The sequence below is a fragment of the Sarcophilus harrisii genome, chromosome 2, assembly GCF_902635505.1.
Source record: "Sarcophilus harrisii chromosome 2, mSarHar1.11, whole genome shotgun sequence".
Taxonomy (NCBI): domain Eukaryota; kingdom Metazoa; phylum Chordata; class Mammalia; order Dasyuromorphia; family Dasyuridae; genus Sarcophilus; species Sarcophilus harrisii.
The window spans coordinates 230,173,791-230,193,656 of record NC_045427.1 but is presented as its reverse complement, the minus strand read 5'-3'; the positions used below and the strand labels follow the sequence as shown (position 1 = coordinate 230,193,656).

General features: G+C 33.2%; 1 protein-coding gene across 1 annotated transcript in view; it reads right to left on the bottom strand.

Annotated features, from left to right (window-relative positions):
* The window catches only part of DOK5 (docking protein 5), a 145,741-nt gene that overhangs the window by 78,111 nt on the left and 47,764 nt on the right, over positions 1 to 19,866 (bottom strand). The window contains exon 2 of the mRNA XM_003757680.2: positions 7,645 to 7,752. Coding sequence (XP_003757728.1) covers positions 7,645 to 7,752 — 108 coding nt within the window. The remainder of the gene's footprint in view (positions 1 to 7,644; positions 7,753 to 19,866) is intronic.

The window sequence follows — 19,866 nt, the reverse complement described above, 5'->3', positions numbered from 1 at the left end:
ACTGAATTACCTCAATGCCTAGTTTTCAGAAATTTTGTTGAACAGTGTGGGCACCCAAGATATATTGAAGTACCACTAAATGTTTTAAGTTTAAATTAAAATTAAAATTTTAAAAAGTTTAAATTTAATTAAAATTTAATTTTTAATGTTCAGTGAACTAGTGATCCACCTTCATACTACCACCCTAATAATATAAAACTAATATATAAGGATTTGGTAATATTTTCAATTTTCTTTGTCCCTAAAAACAAAATAAAAATAGCTCTTTTCATAGTTCCTGACATATAACAGGCACTTAAGAAATGCTTATTTCTTCCTTTCTTTTCACTTTTTCAAGAAATTTTCATATTTATTAATTCATTAGAATTTTGCAACAAACTTTGAAGGTAGGAAGAAGGATGATTATTTGCATTAAATGAAGAAATGGTTATCCAAATTCCCCTTTGAGAAATGAGGATATGTATAAGAGGACCCATCATTATATCTCTTCCATATTCAAGCAGAAAAGAAATCCCAATAACTGTCTCATCAGTTTGGTTTTGCTTCAATTGAAATAGTTGGCTTTGATTTTAATGTGATTTCATTTTCTGGGTTTTTTAAATAGTATTTTATTTTTCCAAATACATGTAAAGATAGTTTTCAACATTCATTTTTATAAAACTTTATGGTCCAAATATTTCTCCCTCCCTTCTCTCTTCCTCCTTCCCAAGACAGCAAGCAATCTAATACAGGTTAAATATATTCAATCTTTTAAATATAATACCATTATATTGTGTAAGAAAAATCAGATCAAAAGGGGAAAAAAATGAGAAAAAAGCAAAAGAAAAAAGAAAAAACAAGCAAAACAACTATAAAAAGTGAAAATACTATGCTTCAGTCAATATTCAGTCTCCATAGTTTCTCTCTCTGGATGAGGATGGCATTTTCCATTCCAAGTCTATTGGAATTACCGTGAATCACTACATTGTTGAAAAGTGCCAAGTCCATAATAGCTGAACAGTATGATTTGATTTTCAGTCATCAGTCATTTTGAGAATTAAAAAATGTAAGCTTAAATAATAAAAATTACAAAATTTAGAGCCACCCAAATGATTCCACAGAAATTACTTCATTTATACAATGGACAAATTGGACTTGATAACCTCTTAAAAGTTCCCTGAAGGAAAAGAAGGAGGGAGAGAAGAAGGAAAGAAAGAAGGAAAGGAGGGGAGAAAGGAAGAAAAGAAGGAAAGGAAAAAGAAATGGAGTAAGGGAGGGAGGGAAGAAAGGAGGGAAGAGGGAAGAAAGGAGGGAAGAAGGAAGAAAGGTAGAAAGGAGAAGAGGTAGGAAGGAAGGAAGGAAGGAAGGAAGGAAGGAAGGAAGGAAGGAAGGAAGGAAGGAAGAAAGGAAGGAAGGAAAGAAAGAAAGAAAGAAAGAAGAAAGAAAGGAAGGGAGGAGAGGAGGAAGGGAAAAAAAGAAAGGAGGTAAGAAGGGAAAGAAGAAAAGAGGGAGGAAGAGAGGAACAAAGGAAAGAAGAGAGGAGACAGGGAAGAAAAGAGCTTTTGTTAAGCTCTTCATAAGTACTAGGTACCTGTCTAAGCATTAGTATCTTAAAAGTGATTAAAATTACTGCAATGCCTAGATATGTGATTTTGGACAAGCCACTTCCTTTTCCTAGGCTTAGTTTCCTGTCCTAAATCCCATAATCCTAAAAAAAAAATTGACATTTTCATATTATTTTCAGATTTTCAAACTTTAGCTCATAATAATGTAATGGGAGTAAATAATTATAGGTATTTTACAGAAGAGAAAAGTAACATTCTGCAACTGACCTTAAAACACATAATGAGTAAATATTACATAAAGGATTAGAAAACAGTTTATTAATCTTTCCACAGCATATGCCATAACTCTATAAATCATTTCTATGAGAGGGCCATGGAAATTGGCAAGACAGCTTAAGGAAAGTAAAATTAATTAATACAATACTATGAAGCATCTTAAAAAATATTTCTTAGAAAGTTCACAAATTTTGTAACTTTTCAGTTTATCTTTTATATTTTAATGCTTTAAAAATATAATGGATTCATAGGTATACGGTCTTAGTGATTTATAAAAGGTGAATACTGTATCTATGATGGACAAAATTTTGCCTTTATTTGCCTTTTTTTCCTTCCAAGAAGGAAATTTGTCCATCTGCCTATCGATCTATCTATCTATCTAGTACTGACTTCTCTTTTTTTTGGAAAATGAGAATTATATTAACTACAGAAAAATATAAATTAGAATAAACTCTGACATCTTGCTCTGGTGTGCTACAAATAAGCTCTGTATTTTATGAATAAGCTTTATAAATTATAAGACTATAGTTAAAAATGTATTTCTAGAAGGTCTTCAAATTCCTACCATGCCCTCAAGAGATTACCACTAAGTGCATCAGATTGGCAAAATTAAATAGGATGAATCTGTTGTTGAGGTTCATGAAGGGCTTTGAGGTTTAATGTAGATAATTTCTGCTTTCTAATGCCTTTGAACTTTGGTTAATGGATATTACACATGAAAGAAAATGTGCCTGTCTACATTCCCCAAAGATTTACATGCATAAATTCAAAGATAGGGACATATTCTAGACAAAATGCGTGAATGTTAAGTGACAGAAAAATCCAGTTTTATGGCAAGTTCCTGGAGGGACTTAGGGTGAAGAGCAGGGAGGTAAAAGAATGTCTTTGGGTTGGTGATTCTTTCAGTACCCCTTCAAAATCACACCATTGCTGTTGTTCAGTCCTTTCAATGTCTCTGATTCTTTGTAACTCGATTTGGGGCTTTCTTGCCCAAGATCCTGGAGAGGTTTGCCATATTCTTCTCCATTTTCATTTAACAGATGAGAAAACTGAGGCAAGTAGGATTGAATGGTCTGCCCGAGGTTATACAGCATATAAATATCTGAGGGTATATTTGAACTCAGGAAGATGAGTTTTATTGACTGCAGGCTCAGTGCTCTATTGCACTATCAAGTTGTTCATTCAAAAATCACATAGTTAAAGATTTTATCCTATCTGTTATGGGCAACAAAACAGAGATTCACAGTAAATATTAAGAGAACAAGACAAGCATGTTATCTTAAAGTGAACAAAGAGTGGAGGAAATAGTGACCTTGTATCTTGATTTCCATAGACAGGAATAATAGAATTTCCATCAAAGAAACGCCCTCTACCAATGCAAAAGTGAACCTAATCTGTAGTTCCTGGTCTTTGAAGAGTCGCCAGAGTCACTAAAAAGTGACTTGATCATAACCCTCCAGTTCAGTAATGTCAGAGATAAGACTTAAGCTGGTCTTTCCAATACTAAAGATTAACTACCCATTATTGTTTATCAAAGACCTAAAAACACAATATGAGCCCAGTTTTTCCTCCTTGAGAAAACCAGAGACTTGAAGAAAAGTACTTTATCTTATTAATTTAATACATTTTCCTAAAATGAAAGAAATAGATGAAACGAACTTAAGAAGCCTCAGGCATAATATCAAAACTGGGGATTGGACATTTAGAAAAAAGAGTATTAAGTTAATGGGAAATCAGACCCATGATCTTCAAATATCTGATGAATTGTCATGTGGAAAAAGAATTATATTCATTCTCTATAGCTCCAGAGAGCAGAATTCAAATCACTGAATAGAAATAATGAGGCATACTCTGACTCGATTTAAGGAAGAGTTTTCTTATAATTAGTGCAATTTCACAAGAAAATGGAAGGCATCTTGGGTAAGGGATCCTCATGAGTAACTCCCATCACTGCAGTTATTTAGGATCATAAATTTATAGCTGTAAAGGGCATCATACATTATGCAACTCAATTACCTCGAGCACAGCCAAGTCACTATTTATAGGAACTGCAATGTAGGATTCTGAATAAGATTTAGCCAAGATATCCACCACTGTTATCTTCTAATGTAAACAAATATTCATTAAGTACACAATATAAGTACACTAAAATAAGAACAAAAATAATTAATAATGATAATAATAAACCTTAAAATTTGCAAAGCAAAACTGAAACAAATAGAAAATAAGTGAATTGCACAAAAGTTATTTAGCATTTATGTGTTTGGGGTCACATTTAAACTCAGGGCTTCCTGACTTCAGATCCAGTTCTGTCCATTGCACTAAGCCATCTGGCTACCTCAGACACTAGAGTTTCAAATGCAATCAAAAATAATATCAATTATGCAAGGAGCTTGAGAAAATAAGATGTACATATTTAACCAAATATAAGATATGAAAAAGTACACAATTATGACAATCAAATGTTTCAAAAAGAAAAAGGGTTCTCAGAAATCAAACCTCCCCAACATTCTGGTTAGTAGTCATTCAACAAACTTTGCAAAGTTGAAAAGATTCCCCTATGGGAAGTGGAACCTTAGATAAGCTTTGATAGAAATTAGTGATGTTTCAAAGATGTAGCAACAAAGAAGGAATCCATCAAGAAAAATTTATCAAGTACTTACTATGTGCCAGTTACTATGTTTAGCACTAAAATTATAGAGACAAAAAAAGTTCCAATATTTCAGGAGCTCTTATTCTAATGGAGGAGGCAATAATTATGTGGATTATTATCTGGACAATTGTGGATAATTATACACATACAAAATACATACAAGTTAATAAAGAGTAATCTTAGAAGGGACAGCATGAAGGCTTGGAAATTAACCCTGAAGAAATGGGATTTGAACCAAGTCACAAAGGAAGCCAGGCAAATAAAGAGATAAAGAAGAGAAGAAGATTCCAGGTGTGGGAAACCAGTCACTGCAAAGGGCCTGAGATTAGAAATGATACATCATGTGTGAGCAAGTAAGACAATGCAGCTAGATGATTAAATATGTGGAGAATACCAAAAAATAAGATTTTTACAAAGATGGGAACAGTTTAAATTATAAAGATCAAATAGTCCTTCAAAGGAATTTTTATTTCATTCCACAGGGAATAGAATACCCCTAGAATTTATATAATAGGGAAATGATATTATAAATATACATTTTAGGAAAATCACTTTGGCAACAGGATGGAGGGGAGACAATTGTGGAGAGAACTGAGGTAAGACAACTTTTACAATAGTTTAGGTGAAAAGTGATGAAAGCATGAACAGCAGCTGTATACAGAGAGACAAAGTTATATATAAAAGATGCTGTGAAGGTAGAAATAAGATTTGTAACTAGATTAGAAAAGTCATATGAGAATGAAGAATTAAGGATAACATCATGGTTATGAGCCTAATTGTCTAGGAGAATGATGGTGCAATCAACAATAATAGGAAAGAAGAGGACAAGGGATGATTTTTAGGGGAAAGATATTGAGTTATGTTTTGGATATATTCAACTCTGAATTCCTGCAAGATAACTAGTTTAAGATGGACAAAAGGCCGTTGCTGATTTCAAACAGCAGCTCAGAAGAGAGTGTGGAGGGTGGGGTTTTTGTATCTGAGAATCATCTGCATAAAAATTTTAACTTAATCTATAGAAATTTATGAGATATCTAAGTGAAATAGTACTGATGGAATTAGGAAGAGGGCCTATGCCAAATTATGGGGGCACACCTATGAGTAGGGATGGAGCACAGATAAAGAGTCCATGAAAGAGAATGAGAAGAAGCTGTCAGGCAGGAAGGGGAAGAACAAGGAAACAGCAGTGTCAGAGAGAATACCCAGAAGAAGAATGCAATCATCATTGCCAACTACTGCAGAAAGATTGGGAAGATGGAGAAAAGACTATTAGATTGGTTAATTAAGACATCATTGGTAACCAAGGAGAAAGCAGTTTCAGTTGAATGACAATATTAAAGTCAGAGGAATTAGGCAAGAATAAGAGGAGAGGAATCTGAGATAATTAGCATAGCCATTTTTCTCGAGGAGTTGGGCTAAGAAGGAGAGAAGAAATATAAATTGATATCTAATAGAAAGATATTGTTGATTTTTTTCTGATGGGTGAGACATGGGTGTGTTTGCATTCCAAGCATGAGAAATAACTTATGCAAAGCATGGAGACACAGAATGGAATTTTGAGTTCCAGGAATAGCCAGTCAATCAGTTTGGAGACAACAGGGAGTATAAAAAGGAACTAAGTCTGGAAAGGTTCGTTGGAGCCAGATTGCAAAGGCTTTTAATTGTCACACTAAGGAATTTACACATTCTCTTGGAGGCAAATCTTGGATTCTATGATTCACTCATAGAGTGCACAGTATAATCTAATTACCATTTGATGGCTCTAAATGGTAAGCTGATCCCATGGTGGTTCCATGTGTTTAGTTGTACACCATGGTTCCATAGTTAAAGAAAATAGAACAATCCTATGCATATAAGCCTATCTAAAAAATTTTATTCACATTATTAGGAAAACTCAAGCTCCAATTTTGAGTCAGAAAATCAATCTTCGTGTATCAACCTATAGAAATGGGTTTCGGAAGACGATTTCAATCTCAGGTTATTCAGATCCTTAATAGCCACATTCACTTGAAAAACATAATTCTATCACTAGACCCCAGATATTCACCAACACATCCCTAGACCATTTGGTTTAACCAGGGACTCCACAATTCCCTTCCACTTGTACGACAGCTATGAGATGTGGATTAAAGACTCTCCTGGTTCCTCTCTTTCCCCCTTCTTCCTTCCATGTAATCTATTTACTATCAAAATAAGACAAAGGGCAAAACTGACCGGGGAGCTTCAAATATGGCCTAAGACTCTACTGAATCTAACTTTGTAGATTCATGTGTCCTGTTTTTGAATGTATCTTCATCTTGGTTCTCCTTCTCACCCCACCCCCAACATACAGATCTCTAACATTAATATTATCATTGCTGTTTTGCTATGGTTCCACTCAGAATCCCTGTGATTCTGAACTGTTGGTTTTGTTTTCTGCCCAGCTCTTCTCCATTCATCTCAGCCCCATCTTCCCACTATTGTGATCTCTCTACCCTGCCTCTCTACTATATCTCTCTGAAAAGAATGGTTATCTATTGCTGGAAGACTGACCTTATTTTATGATAATGATATATAAATGGTGATGATGATAACAATGATGGGTAACAATACCAGACTTAAAGATTTGCAACAAAAGTTACAAATATTAACTTATTATCCTTATAGGAACTCTGGGAAGTAGGTATTAATATTATCCCCATCTTTTAGACAAAGGTGAAGTTACTAGTCTAGAGTTACACAATTAGTAAGTACCTGAGATTAAATTCTAACATATCTTTTTTATTTCAGGCCCAGTGTTCAACCCGCTATACCACCAGCCACCTTAAAAAATAGTTAACAGGATTTCCCAGGAATTAATATATAAATATACATATATATATATATATATATATATATATGTGTGTGTGTGTGTGTGTGTGTTATATTTAACTGTCTTTGTATATGTTACTTCCTTTCAAATGAATATAAACTCACTGAGGGCACAAACAGCTTTTTTTTTGTATTCTCAGAAGTACAGTCCCCAGAATATAATGATGAGTGCTAAATAAATGCTTATTGATTTGTTGTTTTCAGCCTCATTAACCCAAACATCTATTAAAGTCATTTCTTCTGTTGTTTTTTTTTTCACATTAGCCAGGGGTTAGTTTGAAGTTTTAAAATCTAAGTTTATTGAAGCAAATCAAACTTTACCTTGTGGTAACACCTAAAATACGCTGCCCGCTCATCTGAAAATTTCTCCAATCTTTTTGGACCTTTGCTTGAAGCTTTCTTGAACACTAGCCAGCATCTTTGATAAATCTGGAAATAAAGACAAGAATTAGACACTTCGACTAACAGCACTATTAATGGCCTTTGCATTATATTATTTTCTGTGTTGAGTTTATCTCTAATTATTCACATAGACATAAATGGAATTCAGTAGCCCACACACTAAAAGAAAAAATTAAAGGGAGTTTTACAGGCAGAATTGTCCAATTTCTTCACATTGATAAGAAAGAAAAACTTTTGATAAGTTTAAAGGAAACTTGTGTGAAAACAGAAAAAGAAAATTATTAGTAATAATTTAGAACGAGTCATAAATCCTTTTATTATAAGCAACTCAAATGTCACAAATGCAAGATAATATTAAATAATCTCATATTTTAAAGGATTGATACTATCGATGTATGTATGTCTACACATTCACCCTGCACACACATGCACTTATACATGGGGGAAAAGTCTCCTTTGACATAGAAACTTCTACCAATGCATCAGCAACTCATCTGCAATTTATATTCCTAGAAAATTGGCTAGAATGCTGAAAGAGATGATCTGCCCAGGATAACATAGCTAGTATGTGTCACAAGTAGGACATAAATCCAATTCTTCTTGATTGCAAATCATGGAAATTTTCAAATAATAAGAATATTATATAAAAGGTTATAATTGTTAATGAATGTTCCTATAACAGGTCCAATGGAAGAATCATTATTCCCATTTTAGATGTGATTAACAACAATTATTTTATTTACCTACTTAAAGTATACAGTAGTATACAGTAGTAAAGTATTCTAATTGGATTCAGTCTTTCTGAAGTATAATACCTCACAGAGTTATTTGAGAAATGTGTTTCTCAACCTTAAAGGCATGGGTAGACTGAGCTCTTCTTTCCTAAAAGCAATGTCAACCCATTTTAATGCATGAAAGTATTGGAATACGGATGGGAAGCTAAGTGATGCAGTGAATAAAGTGCTTGCCTAGTGGTTAGAAGAACCTGAGTTCAAGTCAGACCTTAGACACTGGCTTTATGACTATGGGCAAGTCACTTAACACTTTTGATTTTGATTTTCTCATCTATAAAATGATCTGGAGAAGGAATTTATTTTAGTATCTTTGCCAAAAATATCCCAAGTTGGATTCAGAAATAGTTGGACATAACTGAAACAACTGAACAATAACACTGTATAGGCATATGTATGTCTATTTGATGTATTTTTTATATGAATTCATGAAAAGTCTGCAATTTTTTAAATATGGGAAAAAATTTGAAATAACCTTTGCCAATGCATATCATGAAGTAACCTGTCTATGATTTAGCAGAGAAATCCCAGGGAGTTGCATGAGACATGAGAAGTTAATTGACTTGCCCAGGGACACATAGCTAATAAATTTCAGAGAAAAAATTTGAACCCAGTTCTCCTTGATTTAAAGTCTATCACATTATCCATGATGGTGGTGGTGGTGGCAAAGATGGTAGTGATGAAGAAAAAAAATGTGATGACACTTTCCACTCCATGTTATAATGGGAATGAAAATAAAAGACAAAAGGAAAGGAATACATATGGAGCTTTACTCAATGATAATCTCATGCTTGCTATCTAATAGACATATGGCATGAGGAAGAATTTGAAGTCAGAAGAAATTAGTTCAAATACTGATTCTGACTTACTAGCTATGTTACCATGGGTGAGTTCCTTTCTCTCTTTGAGATTGAGTTTCATCATTTGTAAAATGAGCCCATTTGAATAGACAGAACATCTCTAAGGTCCCTTCCCTATCTAACCCTGTAAATTCATATCTACTGCATGATTAACACTCCCTTCCATAGTCCCAGAGTTGGAGAGGGAATAAATCAAAATGAACCAGTGAAGCAGAGTTCAAATCCTTTTCAATGTCAGAAGCCAAGCACGTAAATTACTATTGTTTCATGTATATTCAAAATATATAAAATATAATGTTTCAATTGCTTTAAAATAAAAACTAAAACCACAATCTCTGTTTTTGAATTGTGCTGTTCATAATCAACAGGAGGGTGTTGTAGGATCCTTTCTACCCTCCAAATCTCCAACTAATAAAAGTTTCCCTTAATTCTGTTTCATATTCAAGAAAGGCATAAATTAATTCTGTGATCATGACATACTGTCCATCTGAGAATGCTGATAGCATTCTGCCCAACAAACAACACCAGACTGTCCAGAAATCATTTTAGAACAGCATTGTGAGAAATACTATTCTGAGAATTTGCCAGCACAAACTAAGTCAGTAATTTAATTCTTGCTGCTTACTTAGGGTAACCTTTCCAATGCCATGTGCTAACAAATCATTTTCTTTTCATTACAAGAAAACTAGAAGAAATAAATCATGAGGAGATTCACAAATTATTAACAGTTTCTAAGTTTCATTTTAAGGAATCATGCCACAAGTTACAATGATGAAAATTAAATAAGTAATTAATTTAGATCTGAAAGAAACTTCATTATGCCTCCTCTTTAAAATTAAAGACTAGAAGTAGATAAAATAACCCCTTATTTTAAAGAGGAGGCATACTGAGATTAAGATAGAAGAAAGAAGAAATGACTTGACCAAATTTAAGGAGGAAATAAATAACAGGATGGAAATTCTAACCCAGGTCTTTGGTATTTAAATTGAGAACTCTCCCCATTACATTATGGTGTCTGCTCAAGAAAGAAGAACACTTTTAGAATGAATGGTGCCTGACATCTTTTATCATGGATAATAAATTTAAGTATCAATAACACTATACAAGTTTTGATAGATAAAGTCAATCAAAAAACTGAGTTATAATGCAACACTGATGAAGCTAGGATAAGGATATAGCATAAGCACTTCAAAGAAAGGGCAAGCAAAAAAGGAAAAAAAAGCTACCCAAGCAAGATATGTTTTAGTCATTGAAGAAAACCTAAAAGATTTTAAGATTTAGAATTGGACACAATATTATAAGTATTTTTATCCACCTACTTTCCTTTTACATATTTCTGAATGAGACTCATAAAGCTAGAGATTTGCCTGAAAAAAGACAATTAGTAAGTATCAGATCTGAGACTAGAATCTAGATTGAATTAAAAAGTCATTTTAAAACTAATTTTGAACTGAAAATTCCCTGGCAAATTTCTGCATATTAAGAAGGATCTTAATCTGCTTACATTAGTATTTTCCTTATATTCAAATCAATGATAAGGCAAAAGAAGTCATACCAAACAAGTGAAAATGTAGCACAGGCAAGAGTTCAACCTGTACAATGAGTGTTTTGGAATAAGTAAGAGGTAGCATAGTGTAGTAGACAGCATGCTGGATATGAACAAACATGATTCTATTAAAGAATAAGCACTAGACTCGAAGTTAATGGCAGGATCATTGAATATGAAAACCAAAAAAAGGACGTTTTAAACTCAGTGGACCTATTTAACTATTCATGGCTTTAAGTTTTGTTTTGTTTTTCCTAATTGATAAAATAATGGAGTTAAGTTCTAACATCTTTAAAATCTTTTTCAATCCTAAATATAACATCCTACAAAGACAGAAAACAAGGAACTGAATCTGGGTTCTGTGATACTAAGGGGCAAGTCTCTTCCAGTTTCTGAGATTGTTACATTATTTGTAAAATGGAAGTGAGGAAGTCGACTAAACAGCCTCTGAATTAATTGCCTTTTACATCCAAATCCAATGATCTCTGAGGTTCTAAACTACCAGTTTGTGAGATCCTGAATTGACTTTATTATTTAGTCTAGTATAAGAAAATTGAATGGGAATGGAGCGTTTAAAATGTCTGGAGTCCTAAGATTCTATAAATACTATCAAAGCCTTCTTAGAGGATTAGATCAAAGGATAACCAACCCTCAATGACCAAATTCAGTACCACCAACTGTATGGAGTAACACAAAAAGAAAAATCAAGTTGAAATATCAATTTCTTCACCTCTAAATCTTAGTTTGATCAATTAACAAAAGTAGCATTCAAATCTAACCCTAAAAAGAGAAGAAAACCAAATATATGTTTTATGTCACACGATTTCCAACTGCCCCCTCTCTCTTATGTTTAACACAGCAAAGACTAAAATAACACCTAGGAATGAAAATTTTGATGGCTTGACACTAGATTATCAATGATTTTAAGGAATACTTCAGTTTTGACTTCTAGGTATATTACATTCTCTGATCCAGTTCATCAACCTACCAAAAACCATTCTATTCTCCATTAAAAATATATTTTATAACCTTTAAGAACTGCTTTGCTTTACATCAAAATCCTGCCTTTTTGGCTGCTTTCCTTGAAAAAGAATAATCTGGAAAGTTTACAAGTTTTTCTAGTGCCAAGTAACAGCTGAACCTATCAAGAATTTATTTACTTGGAATTTTCTCGGTTTAGCAGCAAGTCAACAAATGATTTCTACAACAGAATTAGAAATTACACTTTTGGAGGCTTAGTAAAGAACTACCAAAGTTTGAGAAAATAAAAACAGAACTTTGGGAAAAAATTTTTTAAAGAGAAGAAGAGAAAGGAAGGAAGGGTAAAAAAGAAATGAGAAATTGGGAAGGGAAGGAAGAAATGCCCTTTTATTGTGACTGCAATGCAGAAGAAATATGATCCCCAGGAAACATATGATGAATTAATTTTACTGAGAAACAAATGACTGACAAGATTTAATGTGCTTTATTTCAACAGGGTAATGTCAATTTTATTGAAGAGATATGGGGGGAATGGGGAAGAAGAATAGGAAACAAAGTAATTACTCTCTAATGAAATGTCAGCAACTAATGAACACGTAGGAAAGATAATTTAGTGATCAAAGGCCTTCTTACAATTCTAGAAATTCCACTATATAGCTGCCTCTTACACCTCTTAAAAATCCATTTTCTTTTTTAAAATAAAACCTTCTGCTGAAGAAACAAAGCATGTTTCTCAGATTCACCATGTATTCAGTGAATAGACATATTTTAATCAAGTTTTTATTGGGAGGGGAAGGGGAAGCCATTTCATGATTAATTATGAAAAGATTGAACAATAGATAGGGAACTACTTTTTCCATTCATAGAAATGAGAAAACTGTACAGTAGAGAGAAAATCTGATAATTAGTCATAAGGTTAAATACATAAAAGTAGCTTTTTAAATGCTTTAGAAATACTCAGAGGAAGTTTATTACTACTATGTGAAGAATTAACCTCTGCTATTTCTTTTTGAATGCACCATGTTCCATATCCAGGAGAAAATAGTCTTAAAGATACAATGCTACAATACATGAAAGTACTTAGGTTATTACCTATGTTTAAAAAAGTATTGATCTCTTAAGTTATGCAATACTCTCTAGTTTGGTAATTAGATCCTACTCTCCATATTTAAAAGAATAGTGTATCCACGTTTGTTGTTGTAATTCATTATGAAGGTCTATTTTAACTAAATCAATGGATCACTTCCTCTTTCCTATAGTCCATACCCATTTCTGATCCTAGAAACATTGTGAGAAGGATAATTTCAAGTAGTAATGGCTTACTGCTCCAAAGCATTCATTTATCCAGTCACCATAATTCAGTTATTTAAGAGCTATCTTTAACTCTTCTCTGTTCCTTGCAGCCCACATCCAATTAGTTTCCAGATGTTGTCATTTCAGTCTTCACAACATCTTTTAGTCCCCTTCTCTTCATTCATAGTACCATTAACTAAATTTGACTTCCTCCTTATCTCTCACTGACTATTAGAAAATCCTTTTAAGTGCTCCCCCAACTTCTAGTCTCTCCCCTTTCTAAAGCATTGTCTACAGAGCTGACAAATGAATATTCCTAAACCTCAGGTTTAACAATATCACCCACCTGTTTAAAAATCTTCAATAGTTTTTTATTTGTATCTAGGAAAAATATAAAGTCCTTAATTTGACCCCACAATCTTTCCACAATCTAGCTCCAACCTATTTTTCCTATTAATGTATCGTATATAACTTCCCTTCACATACCTATACTAGCTAGTTGTTCAGTGTTCTTTCCCATGTCTCTATATATTTTTATAGTCAATGGTAAAATAAATCTCCATTTACCTCCACTTCTTTAAACCCCTAATTTCTCTCAAAGTTTGTTTTCAGGTACCACCTATAGAGAGCCTTCCTGATATTTCTACTTATTAATACTCACAAAAATGAAAACTAGACTGAAACAATGAAAAGCTATAAAACCTGCATTATAGAAAAAAGTATTTTCTAAAATAAAAATATTATGAAAGGAATAGACAGCCAAAAAAAAAGATTAGAAAGGTAAAAAGTAACAATCCATATTTTCTCTAAGATAATAAGAAATAAGGTCAGCACCTTTGATTAATTTTAGCATTAACATAAGAAACTCCCAGATGAGGAAATTCCTGCATTGATACAGTTGACAACTCCTCTGAAACTTAAGAGTTTTATAGAATTACCTTCAACACAGAAAATGTTAAGCAGTTTGCTCAGTGTCCTACAGACTAAAGTGTCCCCCAGCTCTAAGCCATCTTTCACTCAGCTGCCCTGATGTTTTTTTTTTTTTTTTTAAGTATTGGTATGACCATATCAATCTGCTCCCATGTTCAAAGAGATCTAGTGGCTACTTGTTACTTCTAACATCAAATATAAGTTCCTCATTTTGTCATTTAAAGAGCAATTAAATGCTCTTCATATTCCAAACATTTCCAATATTTTGAATGTTTTATTCTGCTCCATACACTCTATGATCTGGTTATGTTGACTTTCTTACTATTCCTCATACATACCACTTTATTGTCTATCTATCATTATACTTTGGACTGACTATTCACTTATTCTATTCTGATATTATTTGACTAGTAGGGAAAGAGGGCAAAGTGTGCTGAAAACACAATTTTAGATCACCAAGCTATTTTTGATTATTGATATTCTAAATGTGTGATCTATTTGCAATGACATAATGAATATATTGACAGATGACTTAATCTCATCAATTTTGCCATTTGTGCTATAAATGCAACCAAAACTAAGAAAGAATTTGCAGCTAAGTTGAAGAATATCTCAAAAGTAGACCTAAGAGTCAAAAAGGTTGATAAAGTAGGTTTTATCACACAAACAAAATCTACAAGAAATATGATTTCATAAGATGTGTGGTCATCACACATTGTGATATTAATGACAAATATGTGTAAAAAAAAAGACTATTATGAAAATAATTTTAACTTATGCACCAAGAAAGGAGATGGGCCCAAAACATGTAGATTATACAGCAACTTCTCACCTCTGTGTGATAAATGTTCATTAAAAAATATTCCACAAATTTCCATGAAGGGTCAGTAGCGAAATTTTGAGAGCTATTGGCCAAATATGCAATAGTTTGAAATTTTAAAGTTTTAACTTTTTTGCTTTCCTTGCCCATGTCAATCAGTCTCCAGACCACTTACTCAGGATTGTACTATGGAAAGCAAAGCAACCTGATAAATCAAAGGAAAAAAATGTCTAGTTGATTTTTCCCTAATCCCATAGCCAATGGTGTTAAGTCTCCTGGCAGATACTACTACTGAGATCTACATGATCCCCGTAAGGAACCAGAAATCCCATCCCAGCAAACAAGGAAGAAATTAAAGGGGACTTGGTGAAGACTGCTAAAGGGCACTAGATTAAAGCATGATTCAGTCACTAAATGCCCCTATTTCTTTTTCCCAGAGATATCAGAAAACAAGTAGAACAGCAAAGGAAGGAAAGTAAGTAGCAAGAGAGGGTCCCTAGAAATTCGAAAACCCACCTTTATTTTCTGTAGGCTATGGATCCCAGATATCTGGCAAAGGAAAAGTGTTGCTAATACATTAGAGGATGATTGAGCACACCCAATACACTCATATAATCAGAAATGTGAGAAGGTCATATAAGGTACAAAAAAAATCTCATTATAAGTCAGAAACAAGTCAGAAACATTGGTCCAAATGCCAGTTCTACTACATACCATTTGTGGGGCTTTGAATATGTTTTTTGCCTACTGGAAGACTATTTATTTATTTATAAAATATATGGGTTGGACTAGATGATCCTTAAGATAAGAACTTCTTATACCCAATTCCATAGGTGGGTTTTCGCAGAAAATATTAAAGAAAGAAACAGTTTAAATAATTTCAGCTGCCATTTATAGCAAAAAGAAGTATTATAAATCAAAATATTGCCTTATTACTTAATCAATTTTAATTTTTCCAGACTTTAAATGAAAGTTTTATGATGTACAACAAAAATTCAGAAATGTTTATTTAAATTGCTGATAGCCATAGAATTAGAAACCACAGATTTAGAGCCCCGTGGAATTTAGAGGCCAATTAATCTAATTTTCTCATATTCAGGATGAACAATGATTTATACAATGTCATAGACCTCACAAGTGAAAAACGCTGGAGTTTAAACTCAGGCCCTCTGATTACAAATCCAGACCTCTTTTACCTACCTTAGTATATAACATTAGTAAGAATTTTTCTATTCTCATGTAGTGGAAAGAATACTGTACAAGAAATAAGAATATCTATGTTTAAGTTATGTTTTTTCTATTTTGAAACAGTATGTCTTTTATCAAATAATTTCCCATCTGTATCTCAGTTTCTTTATTTGTAATAGGGTATAATAAAGCCTCCCTTCTAACTAACAACCCAAATAGCTAATGAGCTATTTACTGACAAAATAGATGTGAAAATGCTATATAAACATTTAAGGGTGGAGAAAGATAAAATGATAAGAATGATGCTCATTGACATTTTTATATAAAATAGATATTTTGACATTCTTAGACACAAATCATATCTATTTTACCACACAGAGATAAGAATGTTGAGCAAGGATGATATTTTCAAAGCAATAAAAAATTATTGTAGTCAGATGGCAGTGATGGATTATTAGAAAGTATACAATAACAGATCAGTATAGTACCTTGAGTAGAGTTTTAAAATTGTGTCCTATAGGTGTTGCTATCCACTGGAGACACTGAACCATCATTATACCACATTGAACCATCATTATATCATAATATACTTAACATCACAAGATAAATATTGATGCTCTATATATCATTGTTGTTGTTTCTCCTTCATTCTCAAAGAGACCCTGACATCAGGGAGGTAATGCCATGACATGCAAGTGAGTTGGATTGAAGTGAGAGAGGGCAGTACAAAGTCACCAGTCTCACTTTCTCTTTCAGAGACATTTGAGTCCAGTGACAAGATATAGATCAAGAAAACTGGAGATAGCCCTGGATGAAATGAGAGACCTTGGCCTTTGTATAATGAAATTATCAAACATTCAAAGCTTATGCCATTACATGAGGCAGTATTGGTAGAATTATCTTGGTCCAAAATTTCTGGAAAACAATGTGGAACTTTGTAACAAAGATCACTAACCTAATCTATATCCTTTATCTATCACTGGACCTGTATTATAAGGAGGTCAAAAACAGAAAGGTCCTTTGTGTACCATTTAAAAGAAAACTTTTTGTGGTAGTAAAGAACTGGAAACAAAGTGATCATACATTGAATGGGGAAATGCTTAGGAAACTGTAAAATAGGCATGGAATGAAATATTATTGTGGGTGTAAGAAAGAATAAATATGAGGAATTATAAGGAACGTAGGAATATTTGTATGAACCAATGTAGAGTGAAGTAAGTAGAGTGAAGAGAAAGATAATATATTCAATGACTTAAATGGAATAAATGAAAAATACAGTAAAATAAAAACATATTTCTGGTGACAAATGTTGGCTCCAGATAATAAATGAGGAAATATGCCACTTTCTTTGTTGGAGAAGTGAGAAATTACAAATACATAATATGTCCTGTCAGAAAAGTTTGCTATGTCAGTTGGCTATATTCAGCACTGTCTCTTTAATACAAGGTAAGGCTAATTGTTGAGTATTTGTGGGGAAAGGGGATCAGAGAATCCCTTTGAAATGTGGCTATGCCAGTTAAGATGGAAAGACCTGAAGGGCTGATACACATATAAAATCCAGAGAAAAACCCTCTAGCTATCTCTTACATTCCCATCTGACTCAATCACTTAGATATCCTTTCCATTTTTCCTTTCTAGTACTCATTTTAGCCAACTTTTCATATGTACATTCATAACAGTCCTGACTGATTATATTTAGACACAAGACATACAAAATTTTACTAATATTAATATATGAGAAAGGAGAAAGAAGCAGAAAGAGATATTAGATGATTTGCCTTAATCTCCAGCACTCAGCACAGTTTCTAACACATAGGTATTTAATAAATGTTTACTGAATATATGAATGAATCCCCTCTATGGTGTACTTAGCAAGAGATAACTCTACTCAGTAACAGTAGCTTGTACTAGTATATAGCTTTCCTTGTAAAGAAGTTGTGACATTAATAATGCAAACACCTTTATCTCCATTTTACATGTAAAAGAGCAGAGATTTGATCCCCCTACTACAACTGCAGAACATACATAAAGCAGAGTAGACAACAAAGCTAATGAGATGTCAATGTCTTAACAAGGTGTTTTCACATGATGATTCCTTTAATAAATGTGAACGCCTTTCTCTGAATAAATCAGAAGGGACAATATATTGGCTTGATTGAAAATGCGTAATGCCCATTGGGATTTTAAATAACTAAATTGAGAGAAAATTGGGGAATTTGAAGGAATATTTCTATGAGGAGGTCCACTGAAGTAAAGATAGGGATAACTCTCTTCTCCCCTCCACAAATTTACCATGATATCTAGCCTAGCAGTGGATCTATTTTACTCTAAATGACTCCCCTTTCATCTAGAAGTAGAAGTGAGAAGAGAGTTGAAGGTAAAGTTATGGGAACTGAATGTCTCACATACTCCAAACACATAGGGATATAAAAAGACAGCCTGAAAGAACATTCAAACAGCCGAGAAGCCAGTTTTTTTTTTCTCAGAAAATAGCTAGCCCTATCAAAAATTGAGCTACAGATATAACCTTTCCAGAAAATAAAAACTTCCAGGTTCTGCAGGACCAAATTTGTCACATTTGTAACTGTGACACATCAGTTTCCTTCATCTGTGCTCTTCTCACAGATACTTTGTATATTTATAATAAATCCGACCTCAGGTTGGAGTGGGAGATGGGGGGAGAGGAGCAAGGAAGAAACATTTTCTAAGTACTATTATAATTGTGTCATCTTAGTCAATAACTCCGGCAAAATTTATTTAGGTCTGTTGACAGAAGTATACCAGTGAAAGCTTAAGAGCTATAGTGTTAGCAGTGAAGTCCTCCATAGTTAGCCTAGATTTTGAGGCGACAGTTGTCCTTTAGAAATCTCCATGCCCACATCCCGCCAAATTCAAGTTCAAGTCCAATTATTTTTCTATATACAAATAAGAAATTGGCAGAAAGAATTTGAAAGGCTAATTCAGCAATCATTTAAAAATGTGATCTCTGCGTCCTAGTAGAACCAATATGAAAAGTCATAAAATTTCACAAAACAATTTTATTTGACTCTGATCCCCTAGAAATCTTTTTAAAATCATCAATTGTATTCCTTTGGTTTTGCCCTCTGAAACCAAGTCTCTATTTCTCTTAGATATCAGATAATATTATCCCTAATCTGATTTATAAGAAAATAAAGCATGTCTCTAAATGAATTTTGTACTATGTAGGGAACCCTCATTTTCACCTTTTGAAACTGTATCGATTTCTCAAGATCCAACTCAAAAGCTACACCCTTCATCATGTATCATAATCCTCCAAGTTATAGATGTGGAAACTCTCACAGAAGTTTGCACTTCTCTCATGCATTTGTGTTCCACTCTGCAACATATGTATGTGTGTCTTATTCTCATTAATGCATTATATGATACAAAGTCTGTGCTAGGTCTTCATCTTCTTTATCCTTCTTTCTCCCACAGAATCCTGAATTTAGTAAACATATCAATATCTGTAAAGTGTTTGGCATATGTCAGATACTATGTAAAATGCTTATTAATAGTGATAATATTGAGGGTGGGGTCAAGATGATGGAGAATAGCCAGGTCTTTATCTGAGCTCCTCCTGGTGTCCCTCAGATCATCACCAGATCAAGCTTCTAAACTAGTTTTGAAGTGACAGAACCCACAAATATTTGGAGTGTAGCAAATTTCCAGCAGAAGATATTTTGGAAGAACATCAGAAAAGGTCTGTATCAA